At 40.3% G+C, this 18219-nt stretch overlaps 2 protein-coding genes across 3 annotated transcripts; one reads left to right on the top strand and one right to left on the bottom strand.

Annotated features, from left to right (window-relative positions):
* Positions 1 to 1055: 1055 nt before the first annotated feature.
* ptp4a1 (protein tyrosine phosphatase 4A1) lies at positions 1056 to 7480 on the bottom strand. 2 transcript variants are annotated; one of them, XM_058641287.1, is made up of 6 exons: positions 7345 to 7480; positions 6929 to 7016; positions 5199 to 5291; positions 4836 to 4966; positions 4560 to 4634; positions 1056 to 2276 (listed from the first exon to the last, which is right to left on the bottom strand). In XM_058641287.1, exons 2-6 carry the CDS (start codon positions 6983 to 6985, stop codon positions 2159 to 2161), a joined length of 474 nt encoding a protein of 157 aa, XP_058497270.1. In that variant the 5' UTR covers positions 6986 to 7016; positions 7345 to 7480; the 3' UTR covers positions 1056 to 2158. The 2 variants fall into 2 exon arrangements, with proteins under 2 accessions (XP_058497270.1, XP_058497269.1); XM_058641286.1 differs by lacking the exon at positions 7345 to 7480 and having other exon boundaries at positions 6929 to 7050.
* A 5664-nt stretch (positions 7481 to 13144) lies between these two features.
* Positions 13145 to 18068, top strand: lgsn (lengsin, lens protein with glutamine synthetase domain). The gene is made up of 4 exons (XM_058640970.1): positions 13145 to 13404; positions 13530 to 14151; positions 14814 to 14980; positions 15690 to 18068. The coding sequence occupies exons 1-4, from the start codon at positions 13381 to 13383 to the stop codon at positions 16881 to 16883; spliced, it is 2007 nt and encodes a 668-aa protein (XP_058496953.1). The 5' UTR covers positions 13145 to 13380; the 3' UTR covers positions 16884 to 18068.
* The last annotated feature ends 151 nt before the right edge of the window (positions 18069 to 18219 follow it).

Genomic DNA, 18219 nt, shown 5'->3' with positions numbered 1-18219 from the left:
TGAAGAGATTTTTTGAGTTAGAGTTTGAGTTTTGAGTTATGGAAGATGGCAGACTGGATGTTCCTGAACTAGATGATCAAAAATGGATAATGGAGTTGGCATTCCTTGTGGATATAACACAACAACTAAACATCTTAAAGCTGCAGGGTCCAGGTCAGCTCATCACAACAGCCTATGAGAGCGTGAAGGCCTTCTGCACGAAACTGAGACTGTTGAAAACAGTCTCAAACACTTTTTTGATACTCGTCTCAAACACTGAAGTGGCCCCCCACTGAGATGACAGTGTCAGCAGTGGCCCCCTGCTCATTTGAGTTTGAGACCCCTGGTCTAAATACTACAAGTATTTATACGCGGAATTTTCTAGTGAAGAAATAATACTCTGCTGCCCCCTCTAGATTTAAGAGAGGATGACTTACACTAATTTACCAGCTTTATTTGTTTTCAATTATTGTTGGCTATTCCAAGTGAATGGCTCACCTTGATGAACTCTCAGAATTTAATTAATTTGTTGAATATTAACATATTATTTTATACTTTATGACTAAATTGCAAAAATAATTTATTGCAAGGTCAGCTTTTCTCACATCTAACTTTGTTTCCTGTTATAATTGCGTGCCTTGACATTTTAAAGGCTTCATTGTCAGTTTGTCAGTCCATGACGTGAGTCTGGGTCAATTCACGTGGAGCTGGTAAACACCGGCGTGATTATGCAAGACCATCAATGTCTCTGTGAGACAATCAGTTCATTTGAAATTGAACCACACCTGCCCACAAATGGGGGCTGCAGTGTCTTTTAGTTTCCTCACATACGTCTCTGAAATGTTTCTGAAAGCTGAATTCATGACTTCACCTTTGTGCTTACATTTTAAAAAACGGCTAAACCTGAGAAGGTTCATGTTTTTGGGTCACATAAAATGTTCATGTTAGTATTAGCAACAGATAACCAGTGAGTCATCACATCACAACACACGTCATATTCAGCACTTCCCATGCTGTCATTAACGGCACAACAATGGCTGGTGAGCTGTGACAAGAAACACTCGCATGCCTCACTGTTGATTTTCAGTGTATCTTTTAATGTACTCTCACAAGTTGGTGAACAGGTACAACTTTGTCGCTCACGGTACTAAATCACACATCCAGTGATAGTATAAATAGCCAACCTAATAATAATAGTACACATTTTTCAAATACATAAAATCATCAAGTATCCAAGTCTTAAGTTACGGACATCAAATAAAAGGCATACAAAATATCGCAGACGTTGGAAGTCCAGTTTAAAGCGGGGGAAAAAAAAAAGAGAAAAAAAAGTGAAAATCACATTTTGGACATGGCAGTTTAAGTAAATGGAAAATTTGATAGAGGAAAGAAGAAAAAGTACGAGTTCCAAGACTTTAAGTTGACAAATATTGCAACAATTAAGCATTTTATATTAAAAAATAGTTGCTGAAAGGGCTTAAGTGTGTGTCAGACTTCCTGCACGAGACAAAGGCAACGTTTTTTTGTTCCGAGTAGAAAAATGAAACCTTTTTCCAAATGCCAGCAGGAGGCAACTCCCGCCTCGATTGCCTTTGTTCCACTTTGATTGTAAGGCATTTATGGATGAACCATCTGATTTTAAGGAAGGCATACCTCTTTCTAGTCAGTCTTGAAAACGGAACCCTAAAACTGAATGAGGGAGGGGACAAAATAATTGCTCACGTGAAATTAAAGATATCTTTTTCTAGCACATTCTCAGGCAATATAAACGCACTGTGGCCAATAAAGGTCTTTGGGGAAACGTTTACGGAGAAAACAATTAATCAAACATCTTACAATGACACACGACTCAGCGTTGCCCTTTCTAATGCTTTTTTTTTATTTTATTTATTTTTATTTTTTTTTAAATGGGCACATAAAGAGGAAACACTGCGATCCTGATTCACACAACTTGTTTTCCTTTTTTCTTTTTTGACACTTCGATTTTGGGACAGTCAATTTTTTTTTACCGCGCATGGTTTTCCAAATAAAATTATTTTACCACAATGACTAAGAAAACAAGCCTGCCATAAGCTAGCAACTTTAGATTGAGCTCTTCCTTAGTGTATGTATATGTGTATATGTGTGTGTGTGTGTGTGTGTGTGTGTGTGTGGTGTTGGCATGGCTCAGCATTTGGCTCTACTGGATGCAGCAGTTATTGCGATGGCCGTTGGAATCTTTGAAGCGCAGGCGCATCTTTGGACGGTATTTTTCCAGGTAGAAGAGCTGCTTGCTGTTGAACGCTCCTCGACGCTTCCTGAAAGAAATGCAAAGACATTATCCATCAGTTGCTGATTATCAAGAATATAAAGAGCATAAATCACCTGCCGTCACTGTTGAGTCCAAACAACCAGAATCACAGTAATGCTGCCTCTGCAGTTTTTTCTACAGTGTCACTACTGTGCTGGACGGTGCTGCACCAGCTATACTATATTAAGAATGTTTGCCATTTTATATCACTATCACATTTTAAAAACCACTCACTCCCAGCACAGACCAAAGCAAAAATCTGCACAATCACAGCACACAGGACTTGCTGATCCCCTGCTGCCTTCATCAGTTCAAATGTGTTATATTTTGGGACATTTAAAATTCAAAAAACAAATCTATCCCTCCTTCACATATTTCACAATAAAACTTTGTTGGAAAGAAATGTAATCAGGGAGCTGAAATGCTGGCCTGCTTTCAATCACATTGAAACTGTGAAGGAAGATCAAAAAAAAAAAACAGGCCATGAGGCTCACTCATGGAGCCAGTGTGAACCACATAATTATTTAACATTTGTGCCTAAATAATAATAAAAAAAAGATCCATCACAGCTGTAATGCAGTGTGAAAGCAGCCATCCTAAACAAGTCAACCCTGCGTCACCACTCACCAACTGTGGTGCAAGAGTGTTGACAGTTGTCAGTGGGGAAAGGCAACAAACATATTTTTATGGCAGAGATTTTAATAGGTGAGCTTGATGTTGAGTTGTCAGTTTTCTTGTGCCACTGCTGGAAACCATGTTTTCAGAGAACCAGCCTTAGACACACAGGCTGGTTGGCACAGGGGGCTCACACATCACAGTCAGCCTGTCAGTTCCTAGCACACTTTAAAATCGAATTTTGATCAATATATCCATTTAAAAATTATAGTATATAAGTAGTATATAACATAGTATTATTATCCACTGAATTATTAACTGAAAGCACATACAACCTGTTCATCTCATTTCTTATCTAATCTTAGTGTGTGTGTGTGTGGTTTCATAAAGCCTGGAGATCAAAGTCAGTCTGTGTGTGTGTGTGTGTAATCGGTAACACTGGTGTGGTCATCCCTACTGCAAACATTTCAAGCTGTGACTCATCATCCTTGAAAAGCACTCGCTGCACCTGAGTCACTCTCATCAGCTCAATATCATACTTATTTACGGACGTGACTCATCCTTATCTACTTGATGTGGAACGAAACCACCATGTTTCTGTGAGGAACGCAGGTTACATCACAATCAGAGCACAAGAACCAACATGAACTGACAAACAACCAGCCATCACAGTGGCACAGCCAAAATAATCACACAGATACATAAGTCAGATTATGCCAGATACACTTCATTACTAAGTTTAATCACTGGAGGTGTAATAGCATGGGTACATTTGTGCCTTCCAATTTAGTTCAGTTCAGTTCAGTTCTGGTCAAGTGTCCTGCCGAGGTAGTTCTGCCTGACAGGGTTTGTATCCACTGCTGCGGGAGTGCGCATGCATTCAGCGAGGCGGCGGTGGGGTTACGTTGCTACCTGTAATTAGCTTCAGCCCTCTTCGCTCGCTTTACTTGTACAGCTCTCCAGTTTATTCATGAGAATGTTATTAATATTATTCATTTAGTGCGCACATTATACCTAGTTTTCCCCGTGCGTGTGGGGTTTTTCTCCGGGTTCTCTGGTTTCCTCCCGCAGTCCAAAAACATGCGATATGGGGATTAGGTAAATTGGACACTCTAAAACTGACCATAGGTGTGAATGTGAGAGTGAATGGTTGTTTGTCTCTGTGTCCCTGTGATGGACTGGAAACTGTCCAGAGTGTGTCCTATCGCCCTATGTCAGCTGAGATTGGGAGAGCTCCCCCCACGACCCTCATGTGGAGGATAAAGCGATAGAAGATGGATGGATGGACATTATATCTATTTCATGGGGAAAAAATGTTTTATTTTGTGACGAAGAAACCAAGTTTGTTTTTCCTCCCCCTATTCATACTAAATGAATCGATATCACGTTAAATCAAAAGCTGAATAGAAACAGGACCTTGTGAATAGGAACGGATACAGGAAATCAGCAGCGAGACCCAGTCTTGTTCTATCTGTTATGTAGGTCAACCTGTTCCTATTTGGTCTTATTTTAAATTGTTAAATGTGAATAGAATTATTTACTCCTATTAACTTCCATTTAAGGTGCTATTTAATTTTGACAGCTAAAATCGCCAGGAGGCTGAAATAGCTTCAAGCGAGCAAAACAACAGACAGTTTTTCTTCTTCTTATTATAATAATAGTTATATGAACTTACTGTCGAATGAACTGGACAGCATCTTCATATTTCATCCCACATTCTATCAAAGCGAGTGCGACCAGAACAGGAGCTCTGCACAGAAAAAGTACTTTGTTTTCACATCACATCTATTAATTCAATCAAAAAAAGAAACAATGACATTGGTAAAAACTACTGACACATCTCACAATGTAGAAGCTAAAACATGAAAGCTAAAAATGACAAAAGTAATGGTTTCTCTGCCAGTGCCTATTGTATTTATCACATTCCCACCATGAGACATGACGCGCTCACCTCCCCAGTCCTGCCACACAGTGGACAGCGATGCAGCAGCCAGGCTCCTCCCTAAACTTCAGTTTCAGAAGGTTCAGCCAATCGTCCACTATCTGGTTAGAGGGAGGAGCTCCATCATCGAAAGGCCAATCCTGGAGAAGGAGAGGGGGGAGAGGGAAATAACGTCATTGGCCCAGTTTCTTGGAAACCAAAACACCACAAGAGTGCAGAGCTGGCTGTGGCTTTGCTCTATGGAGCAAAGAAACCAGAAAATATTCACATTAAAGAAGCTGAACAATCAGATATCTTGTTTAATTATTGAAAAGACCAACTGATAAGGCCCTAAGGGTTAATAAATATGAATCCACTTTGAGTGGAACTTACCAGGACCTGGATTCCCTCCTTCACCACCAGGCTAGCATCATAGGTGGCCTCACAAACTCTCACGACAGTGGTGACTCCATATTTCTTCAGCTCCTGCAAAAATACGTCAGATGATGAGTGAGGTAGAACCAGAAAGAAACAATCAAACAAAAAAAATCTCTGTTTAAATATATTTCCCACTGGTTTCCATCATCCAACTCTATTAGGGATGTCCCGATCCGATATTGATATCGGTCCCATATCAGCCAAAAAACGGCTTATCGGATTATATCGGATTGCTTCTAAAAATCTCCGATATATGCGCTCAGATACGAACAGTCCATTCCGCTCCAGCACTTCTATCCAGCAGCGTCTGTTGTGATTACATGGGCTCTGTGTGTTGGATGCACGTAAAGCCCACGTGATCACAACAGCATCAAGTGTGTGCTTCTGCTATTTCAGAGGTTAAATGTTTTTCTTTAACCTCTGAAATCAGAGGCTACGAAGCCGCACAGCGAGTGCGAGTTAGCTGTTAGCACCACGCTAGATCATCCTAAGGCGAGCTGCTAAAACAACATTATTTCAGAAACCAGTTCCACCTGTTGACTTTCAATAGCCTCTGTTTGTTAATTATACCCCAAAAACCAGCCATGCCAAGAGCTTTCTGTGTTTTAAATGTGTCCTGAAGCTCCACACACAGAGTACGTCTGCAGGGCCGGTCACCGGGCTCCGGGTTTACCTGCGGGACGAGTCACTCACCCTGTGTGGGTTGGGCTAATCCAAAATAGTGAAAAGAAGGGCGTGAAGACGCGCTGTCACCTGTGAAACACGGGTGCTCTGAAAACACCCCCATTAGCACTTGGTACTTTCCTCCTGATGAAATTAACCATAGACTGTATGAAATTAACATGGCAAAAAATCAAATATTCTTATGTTGAAGGTTAAAATTTATGTAACCCATTGGTTAATAATAAATGGGTCAGCTTTTCTCATACCTACTGTTGCTGACTTTTGTTCTGTTTAAGTAAGATCACTTGATCAAGCCTATTCTAACATTCCACACTACAAAATAAGTAATTAAAGTATGTATGATTTGTGCTGATATCGTATCGGATCGATATCGATAATCAAGGCTGCAATATCGGTATCGTATCAGAAGTGAAAAAGTTGTATCGGGACATCCCTAAACTCTATCATCCACTATTCGATTGTTTTATCTTCTCATCAAACATGTTTTTTAAGACTTTAAAATCATGTCATGTAGATTCAAAAGCTTTCCAAAACATCATCTTTGTCCTCAGCCTTCTTTATTGTGAACACTGGGAGTGTAATATTTGCCTTTGTGCCATTCGTTAAGCTCACAATGCAATCAAAGTTAATCAAAATTCTTGTTGGCTAGCTGTAACACACGCTATGCTGTTTTTACTTGCTTGTTGGTGTTATCATTCTGGTTTGTGTTTCTTGATCTTTTTCTTACCTTTTATGCATGTACTTTGTTTTATTATGTTCCAACAACCCGTCTAGGGACTACACAAATGCCACTATAGATAGCCAGTGGTTAACATCTGGCATATTTACATGAAAATGTTCATTTTAAAATGATTATTTAATTCATCATATACACAGAGGATAAAACTTAATGTTTGGATTACAAGACAAAAAGAACAGCCAGAATGTCACTAATATATACAAACAGTTACACCAGTATATTCTAGTTGAATTATCTTTTGGTTTAAGACAATCTAGCTTACCTCAATGAACTTGTTCAGGGTGGCATTGGTGGGATTGTGGGTGATGAGGAACCTCATGTTTTTGTAGGTGATCTCCACAGGGGCTGGTCTGTTCATACGAGCCATCGTGACAACGGAAAAAAACCAAGATGTATAACGAAACCCAAAAAAGTCTTCCACAGAGTGAAAACACCGATGTAAACACTGAGTTAAACTCGGAAGGAATGTCAAATGCAAAAGGTCCAACAAGCTTCAAGAAACACAGGCACAAAAAAAATCTCTGTTCTTCTTTGAGGTTGGCAAGGCTTTAAAAATGAAATAAAGAAATAAGGGCTGGCGACCAAAAAGGGGTAGACAAATCAGAAAAGAAACTCAAACCCTCTCCTCTTTGACTAAAACAAAAGAAAAGAAGAAAATAAAAACAAGGCTGGTTCCACCTTGATTCTGGCCAGGCGGAAGCCGACGAGGGCAGTGTGCAGCGGGTGGAGTTACCCCATCCAGGCCGAGTTGTCGCTGGTTCTGGGAGGTGTCCCGGTCCTGCCAACTTTCCGGGGTCCCTCCTGTGGCTCAAGTGCTTCAGATCGATGGTGCGTTTGGCTGTTCACTCGTCTGCATATGCAGCGTGCTGAGCCTGGCAGTAGTCCCCACTGCCCTTCAGAAACTCCATAAATGTGTGACCCAGAACACCACAGAACTGCTGCAAGACAGGAAAACGGCTTGTTAACAAAAAAGATCTTTCCAAGGACAAAAATGTGCTTCCGATATACTGTAAATAAAGAAAGACAGGTTCACACTGAGACTGTCACTGGGGCTGTGCTTTGCTTTTTACTTCCCCTGAATTATCTTTTTCTTTGTCATTTTGAAAATGTTATCCACTAGACATTTAAGGAATGTCTTCATCCACACGCAACACCCAAAATGACTCTAAAAGTTGTAGTATATATGCCAGGCCTGTATGTGGTGCTGTAACCCTGCTACACCAAAAACAGACAAAACATTGAGCATGCGCACAAAGCATGCACGCCAATAATCACAAATATTCAGTAATGTAGTCTAAGTTTGTGTTGTGGATGTTGGAGATTGTTTTAAAAGTTATTTTCAGAAAAATAATATGTTGCTGAGGTGATGACATTTCTGTAGTGTTGCACAATTACATCATACACACTGCAGGCTCCAGTGTCAGGTTAGTCCAGCACTGGACCTGAAACTCATTTTGAATCCCAAGTAAAACAAACCAATGGATTCTTTCCAGAGCCGCCTTTTTACACCAACCTAAAACCCCAATATCATGCAACAGGAAACAAAAGCAGCAGGAAATATACTGTATTTATATGGCTTTATGAGCTTCCCACAGCTCATTGTTCAATGCTGGCAAACAATCCTATGGGATGTAGCCAGTTTTACCGGCCGGACATATGTCATTATTTACTCCGTTGACCGTCAATAGGCAAATAAGACATTAATCTATACTATGTATCAGGGCTGCAACTAACGATTATTTTCATATTAATCTGTTGATTATAAAGTGTTGAAATGACACTAAAACTATTTATGACTGAAGATGGTACTGATTACTTTATTTGTATGATTCAATCATACAAATTGAGATTTTAACATAGTGTGTGCTGAAATACATACAGTTCTGTCATTTGCTATTTGTATTACTTTAACCTGTGACAATAATAAAACAGAATAATAAAAACAATCACACAAAACATCAGAATTGTACACTCAGTACATTAATAGCAGCAGAGAAACCCTTTGAGAGAAAGGTCTGATTGCAATTGACAGATATTTTGATTAGATTTGCAAATTTTAATTTTCAAAAGACAAGCAAGAGTGTAATAGTCTGTGTGTTGCTTGTTACATCCTTTCTAATTGCAATTTTGTTTACAAGGAAGGTGAAGGAGGTAAACAATATTGATAAAAGGTAAATTGTGCGATGGTTAAACATTCAGCAAATAAAAGAGGAGGCTTAGAAATCATGTGACTGAAATGCCAGTCTTTTCATTTCCATCATTCAGTTGCACCTTCCTATCATTCTTCTGTGGTGACTAAGATTATCTCAGTTAACTAGTAACTCCCAGTATGTGCTAAGTGCTGCAGTGGAAAAACAAATAATTGCACTTTTTCTTTTTACTAAATATTTGCAGCCACCAGAAAGCCACACAAACATGGAAGAAATATGAAAAAGCAGGAAAGAATATCTTACCTGTCTGGATGTTAAATACAATAACAGTGGCAAAACTAAAAACTGCCAGAGAGCAACAGAAAAGATGCGTCATCTCTGACATGTGGGTCAAATCCACTCAGGCTGAGCTCACCATGAGGCCTTCAGCAGGGGGTTGTAATCACCGCCAATCATCATCATCATCATCATCATAAATCTGACTCACCATCACTTTCACCAATCCTTAAATATTCACCATGTTTTTTGACCTTTACACCTTTCAGGAATGAGTCATAAATGAAGGCCTGTTTTGCTCTGCAGACTAAAAAAAAAAAAACTAAGCCGCTTCAGCCTACTTCATTAATCCGGTATTTTCCGGCAGAAAACCAGCATTTTCGGTTAAAAAAACACAAAACAAAACATCACACTAAGAACAAAAGGGAGGAGAAAAAGACAGAGAGGTGATTTTTAACACGGAGGACAGCAGCAATGGCTTAGATGAGGGCTGCAACAACTAAACGATAAAAATGATCACTAATTGATAACTGAATTAATTGTAAAGCATTCTGATAGTTGATTAATCAATTTGAGGGTTTGTTTTTTTTCAAATAATTAAAAGAAGCTCAGAATTAGAAAACACGTTTTGTAGTTGTAGTTTTTATGGATGTATGTTTTAAGGGGAATAAACTGACATTTAGCACCAATATTTTAATGCTAATGTAATTGGGGGTTTGTCACCTGTGTTAGTAGAATTACATTTTGAAACACTTTCTTTTAACACCAATAATCTTTATGAACATGTGTGCAAGAGTGCATTTGTTTTCTCTGCATCTATAAGCTGTCAGATAACGTACGACTGTCCATATGAGCATCTTCTCAAATTGTATTCCTATGAAGCGAATAGAGATCAATTAGGGAGAGGATTCATTCATCCACATTTAAGAATATGACATATGCCATATACTGATGCATAATTAAAGAATTATATTAACATGTTGATTAATTACTATTTAAGTAGGGATAACGGTGATAGGAAACTTTCCCCTCATCCCATACCAACGGTTGTGCAATTTAGTGCGTCATTTGTTCTTTTTAAAATGATTGTGCATAACCAAGATGGAGATGCCCTGACATCTACAGCTCGGAATCGGTCACAGAATAATCCACATCGGTCGACCTCGAGTTTAGAGCTCTCCATTAGAGGATTGTGGAGTGTCCTTTGTGTGAGGATAGACTGGGCGCCATCATACAGCGGTGGAGGCCTGTGGGTTACGAGGTGGGCAGAACTGCTCGTTGTTTTCAGACGATAAACACGGCGCCTCGTTTAAGCGCCGGGCAGCTCGTGTGGGTGAAAACCCACGGACTAAATGTCGTATAGCGGTATCATTTAGTTCACATTAAAATACGTCAATTTATGTAGGTGCTAATTGGCCGGGGAGCAGCCGGGGAAGCTACGCATTTGACAGCGGCTCCACCTAGAAGAACACAGATCGACCATTTATTACAGCTAAATAAACAGGACAAGTGCCGGGTTCATTTATTGAAGTTAAAGCTAACACATGGGTCATTTTATAAGCATTCGAGTTTTATAAGCATTCGAGCATTAGACCCGAGGAGGCCGTGATTTCAATCGAAAAGGCCAGCTGGAAACGGTAACGTACTGATTTACCGCTGAGAGAACAACTCAAACATACACAAAATGGCAGCCACGTTTAAAAACAGACAAACCACGTAACTTACTGGGATATGCTTACTCATTGAAGATTGTAGCTTAATCATACAGCCGGTTTCCAGAAAAAGGTAAAATTAGTGAACGGTTCTTCACCATACAGTCCAGTGCTGTTTCTCCAAACGGAGCCGAAGTCTCCTGGTGGTCTCCCCCCTTCTTTACCGTAACTTCCTGTCTGAATTTTCAAAATAAAACACTTCTCATTTTGTAGTTACACCTTGCACACAACAGTGTCTCCCATAGAACTACATCAGACCACTGTTTCACACTTTCACATTCCTGTCAAAAGAACGTACAAGTAGCAGATTACATTCATTCTCATATATTACATTATTAAAATCAACCATAATCTACCCACAATCTACTGAAACAGGTGCATAGAAACAGATTTTCATTGCTCATTCTTCGTTCTCCATACTAACTGACATATCTGTTCACGTACATTTTAACACATTATCACCTTCTAGTTCTGTACAACCCATGACAATTCAACTTGGATATAGTCAACATTGCATGACCCAACTGAAATATTATTTTGAAGAGAAATAGAAAACGTCAATTGGCTTTTCCTGCATTGAAGTTTATCCAACTTGATGGAGCTCTGGAAACCCCACCCTGAAAATGTGAGGTGCCCAGACATCTCTCCATCTCCATGCTGCACACAGGCCAGTTGGTTTACCCCCACGGACTGACCCACACGTGGACATACATCACCAATTGTCCATATCTCTTTTCAAGCTAAACAGAAAGAGGACTTTATACTTTGGACTTGGCTTAAACCACCTAATGAAAAAACATTATCTTATTATCTTATAACCTATTATGTACGCATAACACATTCTTAAATGAAATAAAAAAAATATAGTGACCTAGTAAATGTAAATGTCAGTCGTTGCTGGTAAATATGCATAATAGACATGGTCAGCAGGAAGACAGTGAACTCAAGGAGGAGAATGAGAACAAGACACACGAGACACTAAGCAGAAAGTCAAACAGGAGGTAAAACAACTGAAGACCTGCAAAAACATGACAAGAGTGGAAAAAAAAAACACAAATTGACACAGAGAAACCACAGATCCCAAAAGCAAGCTTAACTATTTCAAAATAATATACAAAGTGTCAATAACAGCTGGAGCAGACTGTGGAACAGGTTTCACAAATACATGTTTATACATTCATCACATACTGCCCTCACTTGTGTTTCCTTGTATTCTTTACATCCAGGTCCCTTTTGCCTGGGGCCCCCAAAGTTTGAAATGCCCCTGCTTAATTGTGTACTGGACATTTGTCAAAATATAAAATGCAAAACCATAGTAAACTTAATTAAAAGACCACTATTGCACCATGGATATGAATATAATGCAGGGGAAGAAACATAATGTCCAGTCAATTGTCATTTTGTGTGGGGTTTTTTTTGTCCAAAAGCGAGCAAACAAACAAAGAATAACAGAATAATTGTGTGCCAGACATCACATAAATAATGCGTGATGTTCCCTCTATGCCCAAACCAATCATATTAAATAAAAAAGAAAAACTACAAAGACAAAACCTGCAATTTAATTAACAAAGTACTACAAAAATACAGATAATCAAAAAATGTAATTGCCGTGAAATTTAAAACTGTCAAATCAATATATAAGTAAATACCAACAAAATAATGGCTCCTACATTAACCACATCCACAACCAGAGAAGCTTATCATCACCTATCATTATGTCAGCAAACCACAAGCAGTTAGAATACCACAATGTTAATTTGTAGACATGTAAATAAGAAACATTATTTTGGATCAGAAACATGAGCTCATGTCTGTGTTGGGAACATGTGATCAGAGACTTTGTTGATGGAGAAAAACATAAAGTTCAGATTCTTCTGTAAGAAATATTCAGTAGTTCACTCAGGCAGCAGCTATTTAATGTATCAACAGCAGCAGGGCCGGCTCTTGGCATAGGCGATATAGGCGGTCGCCTAGAGCGCCATCTGCTGGAGGGGCGCCTCGCAAAAAAAAAAAAATGATTTTCTATTCCCAGTCGCCCTCATTTGTGTGTTCTCTCTTGAAAATAATAAATATTAACAAATGAATAAACAATAATGTTCCTAAAATGTGGTGCTGCTGAATCACATGACGGGTGTGTGTGTGGGGGGGGGCACCGGAGAGCAATCTCGCCTAGGGCACAAAATTAGGTAGAGCCGGCCCTGAACAGCAGCAGCTATTGTCTGGCACTGGTAAGTGTGTGGTTGTTTTTTCGTTTCTCTGGAATAAACACTTGCTCACATAGACACACAGAGCTGCTGAGCTCCGCACTCTCCCTTTGCAGTGAAACAAAAGCGACTCTGAATTGTCCTCACCAGCAGCCAATGAGCTCAGAGCTCCATGGCTCAGTGTCCATCAGCAGCCGGCCTGTGCCAGTTTCCATTCCGACTACTGCGGGTTTGCAGGGGCTAAAAGAATTTTCTTATCCATCTCTATTGTACCAATTGTCTATAAAAATTAATGTGTGAGAGAAGCTCCGTCTTTGCATGAGGGCTATCAAATTGTCAAATCATTTTTCATGAAAGAGTTCAAACAGAAAAATGAATGACACTGAAGAATTCCAGGTAACAATTTAACACCTTACTTTTTAGCTTTATATGCACATGTATACATACATGTATAGTCACATTGCAGACTTGATCTTTTATGTCTTACCATTCCTGTGACCGACACATTATGTGTTTTGCAGGAGAGCAAGAGTGGAAAAAAAGACCAAACGGACGGCACAGGGATGAGCCTGAGCAGCAAGAAGGGAGTGAGAGTGACGGGAAGATATGTGCCTTCTGTAGATTGGAGCAGCAGTGGAGGAGGTCCATCCATCATCCACTCTCCTTCCAGGACCTCAACTGGTCTTCTGCCTCACAGGCTATCAGAGCGAGGAGGTGATCACAGGATGAATGAACCCTCCGTTGGGGAGGACTTGACAAAGGAACCTGATGTTGCCAGACAAACCATGCAGGAGCTGAAGACCAGGCTGAGAGACAGTCCTCTGCTGAGTATCCAGGTACAACATGAGGGGAAGCCAGGGATTCCTTATACGTACTTCCGTGGGAGCAGCAGCAGGGGTGGAGGAGATGGTGGTGGGAGGCCCAGTGGATGGCAGGAACATGGGAACCCCCAAAGAGTGCTCAGCACATTCAAACCCTACCCTGTAGCTTCCAGAAGGGAGAGCACATCTATTCAGGTGACTCCCAGTATGGATTCATCCAGCTCATTCAGGTCTAATGGCAACACAAATAGGCAGCCAGGAGTCAGTGCACCCTCATATGCAAGTGGCGGATCCTGGGAGGAGACTGGGACTTCTCATACAGGTCAGTGAAGTTCTACCTTAAAAAAAAGTTCATCCTTGATTGAAATTTAGAAAAATCGACAACTTAGCAAATCACTGAACCTTTGGCAAACTGCTGGGAGCTTTGAAAACATTTATTTGTGCTTTCATTTTTAATTGGACATTTTAAGAAATGAATTCCATTTAAAGCTGGCTGTGTAATTTTATTTTTTTTACTGTTTCTGTCACTCTTTTCATCTCAAATAAACTCCTGAATCATAACACAGTTTTTCAAACACTGGATGTGTCCCCTCCTCCCCTCTAGATTCCTCTAGAGTAGAGTGGAGTGGGGAGCAGGGGTACCTCAGCCCTTGTCCTTTTGGGATTACAACTGGCAACCCTCCGGTTACAAGCCAAGTTCACACATTACTAATTTAAATATAATTGATAAAAATATATTTTTTTCTATGTATGTGTTTTAAGTAGCACTGTGCATCACTGGGTGTTGGTCAACACTTTTTGTTGGCCTGGCAGACTTATATGCCTAATTCTATTCTATATTGATATCAAGTCAAACAGTAATGGTCTCGGATTTGACTTGCAGTGGATTGGTGGATATTTTTTTCCCAAAATTGGAAAGGTTATAATATGAAATCAATGGTTGTCAAATGTTTGTTGCAGATATTTTTAAATTGTTTTCCACAGATAACAGGAACCAAACAGTGGAGTATTCTGGTAACCACAGGTTCACTGCAGCCATGCAGCAGATCAAACAGCAGATCGCCCAAGAGAACACCACCTTTGTCCGCTTTGAGGCCACCGATCTCCACGGGGTGTCCAGGTCCAAGACAGTGCCAGTCCGCTTCTTCCATGTATGCAAATGAATGTGCAAAATGAATCTATCTATCTATCTATCTATCTATCTATCTATCTATCTAGATAAATATAGCTTGTTCTCTTTATTCATACATATTCATACATTGTATTATTCATTTTATTCAGACACAAATTAAAATGGGGACTTGTGTGCAGAAGTAGAGACAATTTAGAATTTTCCAAGCTGCACTGCATGCACCAGCCAAACTACTTATTATGCGCAAACATTAGAGCACAGATGCTGTAGCCAGTCAAATCACGTTTAAGCTCAAAATGTACGACATACATACAGTGCCAGCAATTTTGTTGTGTTGGTTATTTGGGACAGCTGAGCTACCTCTAGCACCAGGTGTCAGGAATACTAAGCATTTAAGCAACTTGTACAAGTGCTGAATGACTGGTACTTGCTAACAAACGAGAGCAGGGAGTGGAGACATTCATGTTAAAAGTCAGGTTAAAATACAGTTGGATGGGTAAAATGATTCAATGAACAGAACCAAGAAAAGCTAAGAATATTTGAATATTATAACTTTATAAAAAAAAAATGTATTATAAAATGGATGTAGGCATATTAATCTTGCTGTTTATAGTCAACAACAGCAGTTTTTAAGCTTTTCTGGTCTAATCACAGCCTTGTAACAATTGTCTCAGCTATATTTTGTAAAGAAAGTGTAAAGATTAAGTAAATAAATGTTGCATCCACAGGAGAAAGCCGTATATGGAGTTCCAATGCCGAGAAGTTACTTGGAGCTAACACTGAGCCCTAAAATTAATGAAGTGGACAATGTCAACACCGCAAACTTCAGCAGTGATATCCTTTTGATTCCTGACCTTTCCACCTTCCGGGTGCTACCATGGGCAGAGCAAACAGCCCGGGTCATCTGTGACCCCTGCACAGTGACAGGAAGCCCTCTTCGCACTTCGCCACGCCTCATTGCCAAGCAGCTCCTCGGCCAGCTCCAAAATTTGGGATTCTCCCTGCATTCCTCCTTCACCTATGAATGCTGTGTCCTGGGAACACCGGACCGGATCGGACCAAAGATGCTCCTGTTCCCCGCTACCACCCTGCTAAGCAACCACGACCTGCCTTTCTTCCAGCAGCTGGTGGACAACATGTACTGCATGGGTGCAGACATAGATAGCATTTCTTCTGCCAGTGGGCCGGGCCAGATGGAGATCAATCTGCGACCAGAATTTGGGATCGCGGCTGCAGATAGTGCTTTCACCTTCCGCACTGGCATCAAAGAAATGGCTCGTAAACACAGCTACATTGCCAGCTTCTTTACTGATGACGGCCTCTACAATGCTGGGGTGCTCTCCCATAGTTTGTGGGATGCTAATGGGCAACATAGCCTCTTCCACAGTGGAGAAAAGGTCGGCGAGCTGTCTGAGATTGGCAGAAAATGGCTGGCTGGGCTACTCACCCACTCTGCTGCTCTGAGCTGCCTGATGTCACCTGGCCTCGGTTGCCGAAGTCACATTGCCAAGACAATCAAAGACCCCAAACAGATGCTGTACGCCACCTGTGGCTGCAATGATAACAGCAGCTCCTTCAACATCAAATTTCATGGTGGGAGGGAGACGCACATAGACAACAAGCTTGGTTCAGCCATCGCCAACCCTTACATTGTGCTGGCCGCTACACTGGCTGCTGGACTGGACGGCATCACACGGAATCTGAACATTGAGAGTGCTCTGAGCAAAGCCCCATGTCAGCAAAAGGAATTTGCAATTCCTGTGAAGCTTGACGACGCTCTAGAGGCACTGGGGGATGATCACAGGATTTGCAGCATGCTCGGAGAGCCCTTTGCTCAGTATTTCATCGCCATGAAAAAGTATGAGATTGAGACCCAAGAGCTGGATGATGAGAGGAACAAATGCCTGGAGTATTTCATCTAGAACAGCCACTCCCAAACTGAAGAGTGCCGGGGCCCACTTTGAAATCTGAAAACCCTCTGAGGTCCAAACCTTAAATCAACTCTGATCAACACACAAGACTAGGATTGGCGATTCCCATATACATATTATTGTTTTACTGTATGTGAACATGGTGATACAAAAATTCAGTGCCGATTAATAATAAATCAACCCACTTCAGTTTATTTCTGAACTTGCACATGCATGTGGTTATTACAGCTGGGCTCCATTTCATATTTGAGAGGTTTTTAGTAATTTATCCATCAACATAAATAACAATTTCCGATTAAAATTAGCAAATGTATTTTGAGTAGAAATAGTGAAATGTTAGGCCTGTATGCTGACCGGCTGACTCTGGATAAATGTCACTATATTAAACCCAACAACATCATGAAGAAGACTTTAACAGGCAGAAAACATCAGTTGAAATATGTCATTAAACTTTCATAGAAAAATAACACAATTATTTCTTTAAAATCTATCTCACAATATTTCTTATTTATTTATATTTAATAAAACATAAATACTGCAGGTACTGCAAGTGGGCCGTGAAAGGTCCACCTGCAGTACCTGCAGTATTTGTGGGCCACCAGGGGGCGGTGGCCCACACTATGGGAATAGCTGATCTAGAAAGCTTGTTGCTGCTATACTGTAGCTTGTTGTTTAACAGTTTCTTGTGTTATTATTATCATTATTAGACCGTCAGAATCATTTCAAAATAAAGGTACAAACACACGGTCAATATGTAAAGTTGTGCAAATTTCTTGTGTGTGCATATTTTTTTTAAACTTATAATTTTTTTTTTTTTTTTAAATAATCTGGAGCAGCTACTGCTCTCTACATAACAGTGTTTTCTTTCTTTCTTTTGGCTTCACCATCTGTGGGGTTGGCAGTATCAAATTCAACGATCTATTCATTGTCTACTGCCTTATCCTCCACATGAGCCCATCCCAGCTGACACAGGGCAAAATTTGGGGGTAAGCCCTGGACAGGTTGCCAGTCGACTGCAGGGCCAACAGACAGAAAAAAGAAAAAAAAAAAATACATTCACACCTACAGGCATTTTAGAGTATTCAGTTAATATCTACATGTTTTTGGATTGTGGGTGGAAACTGGAGAACCCAGAGCAAACCCATACACACGTCAAAACCAAGGAGTACCAGAAAGACCCTTGTTCTGACCGGGTCATGACCACAGGTCATGTCTATGTGAGCGTTTAGTGTTTAATCTCACTTTTTTAATCTATATGTTTAATATTTTTTAATAAAAGTGATGAGTGTTGCAAATGAGGTTCTGATATAAACATGAAGATACTTGC

This window comes from Solea solea, chromosome 10 (genome assembly GCF_958295425.1).
Source record: "Solea solea chromosome 10, fSolSol10.1, whole genome shotgun sequence".
Taxonomy (NCBI): domain Eukaryota; kingdom Metazoa; phylum Chordata; class Actinopteri; order Pleuronectiformes; family Soleidae; genus Solea; species Solea solea.
Note: the sequence above shows the minus strand (reverse complement) of the source record. Positions and strands in the feature narration are given on the sequence as shown.

Excerpts from the sequence above, each read along its gene's own strand:
- ptp4a1 (XM_058641286.1), bottom strand. The coding sequence starts at position 7,033 with ATGGCTCGTATGAACAGACCAGCCCCTGTGGAGATCACCTACAAAAAC. Across the intron at positions 4,967-5,198 it reads AGGAGGGAATCCAGGTCCTG|GATTGGCCTTTCGATGATGG; the intron begins GTAAGTTCCACT and ends CTCCTTCTCCAG. Across the intron at positions 2,277-4,559 it reads GCTGTCCAGTTCATTCGACA|GAAGCGTCGAGGAGCGTTCA; the intron begins GTAAGTTCATAT and ends CATTTCTTTCAG.
- lgsn (XM_058640970.1), top strand. The coding sequence starts at position 13,381 with ATGAATGACACTGAAGAATTCCAG. Across the intron at positions 14,152-14,813 it reads GACTGGGACTTCTCATACAG|ATAACAGGAACCAAACAGTG; the intron begins GTCAGTGAAGTT and ends TGTTTTCCACAG. Across the intron at positions 14,981-15,689 it reads TGCCAGTCCGCTTCTTCCAT|GAGAAAGCCGTATATGGAGT; the intron begins GTATGCAAATGA and ends TTGCATCCACAG.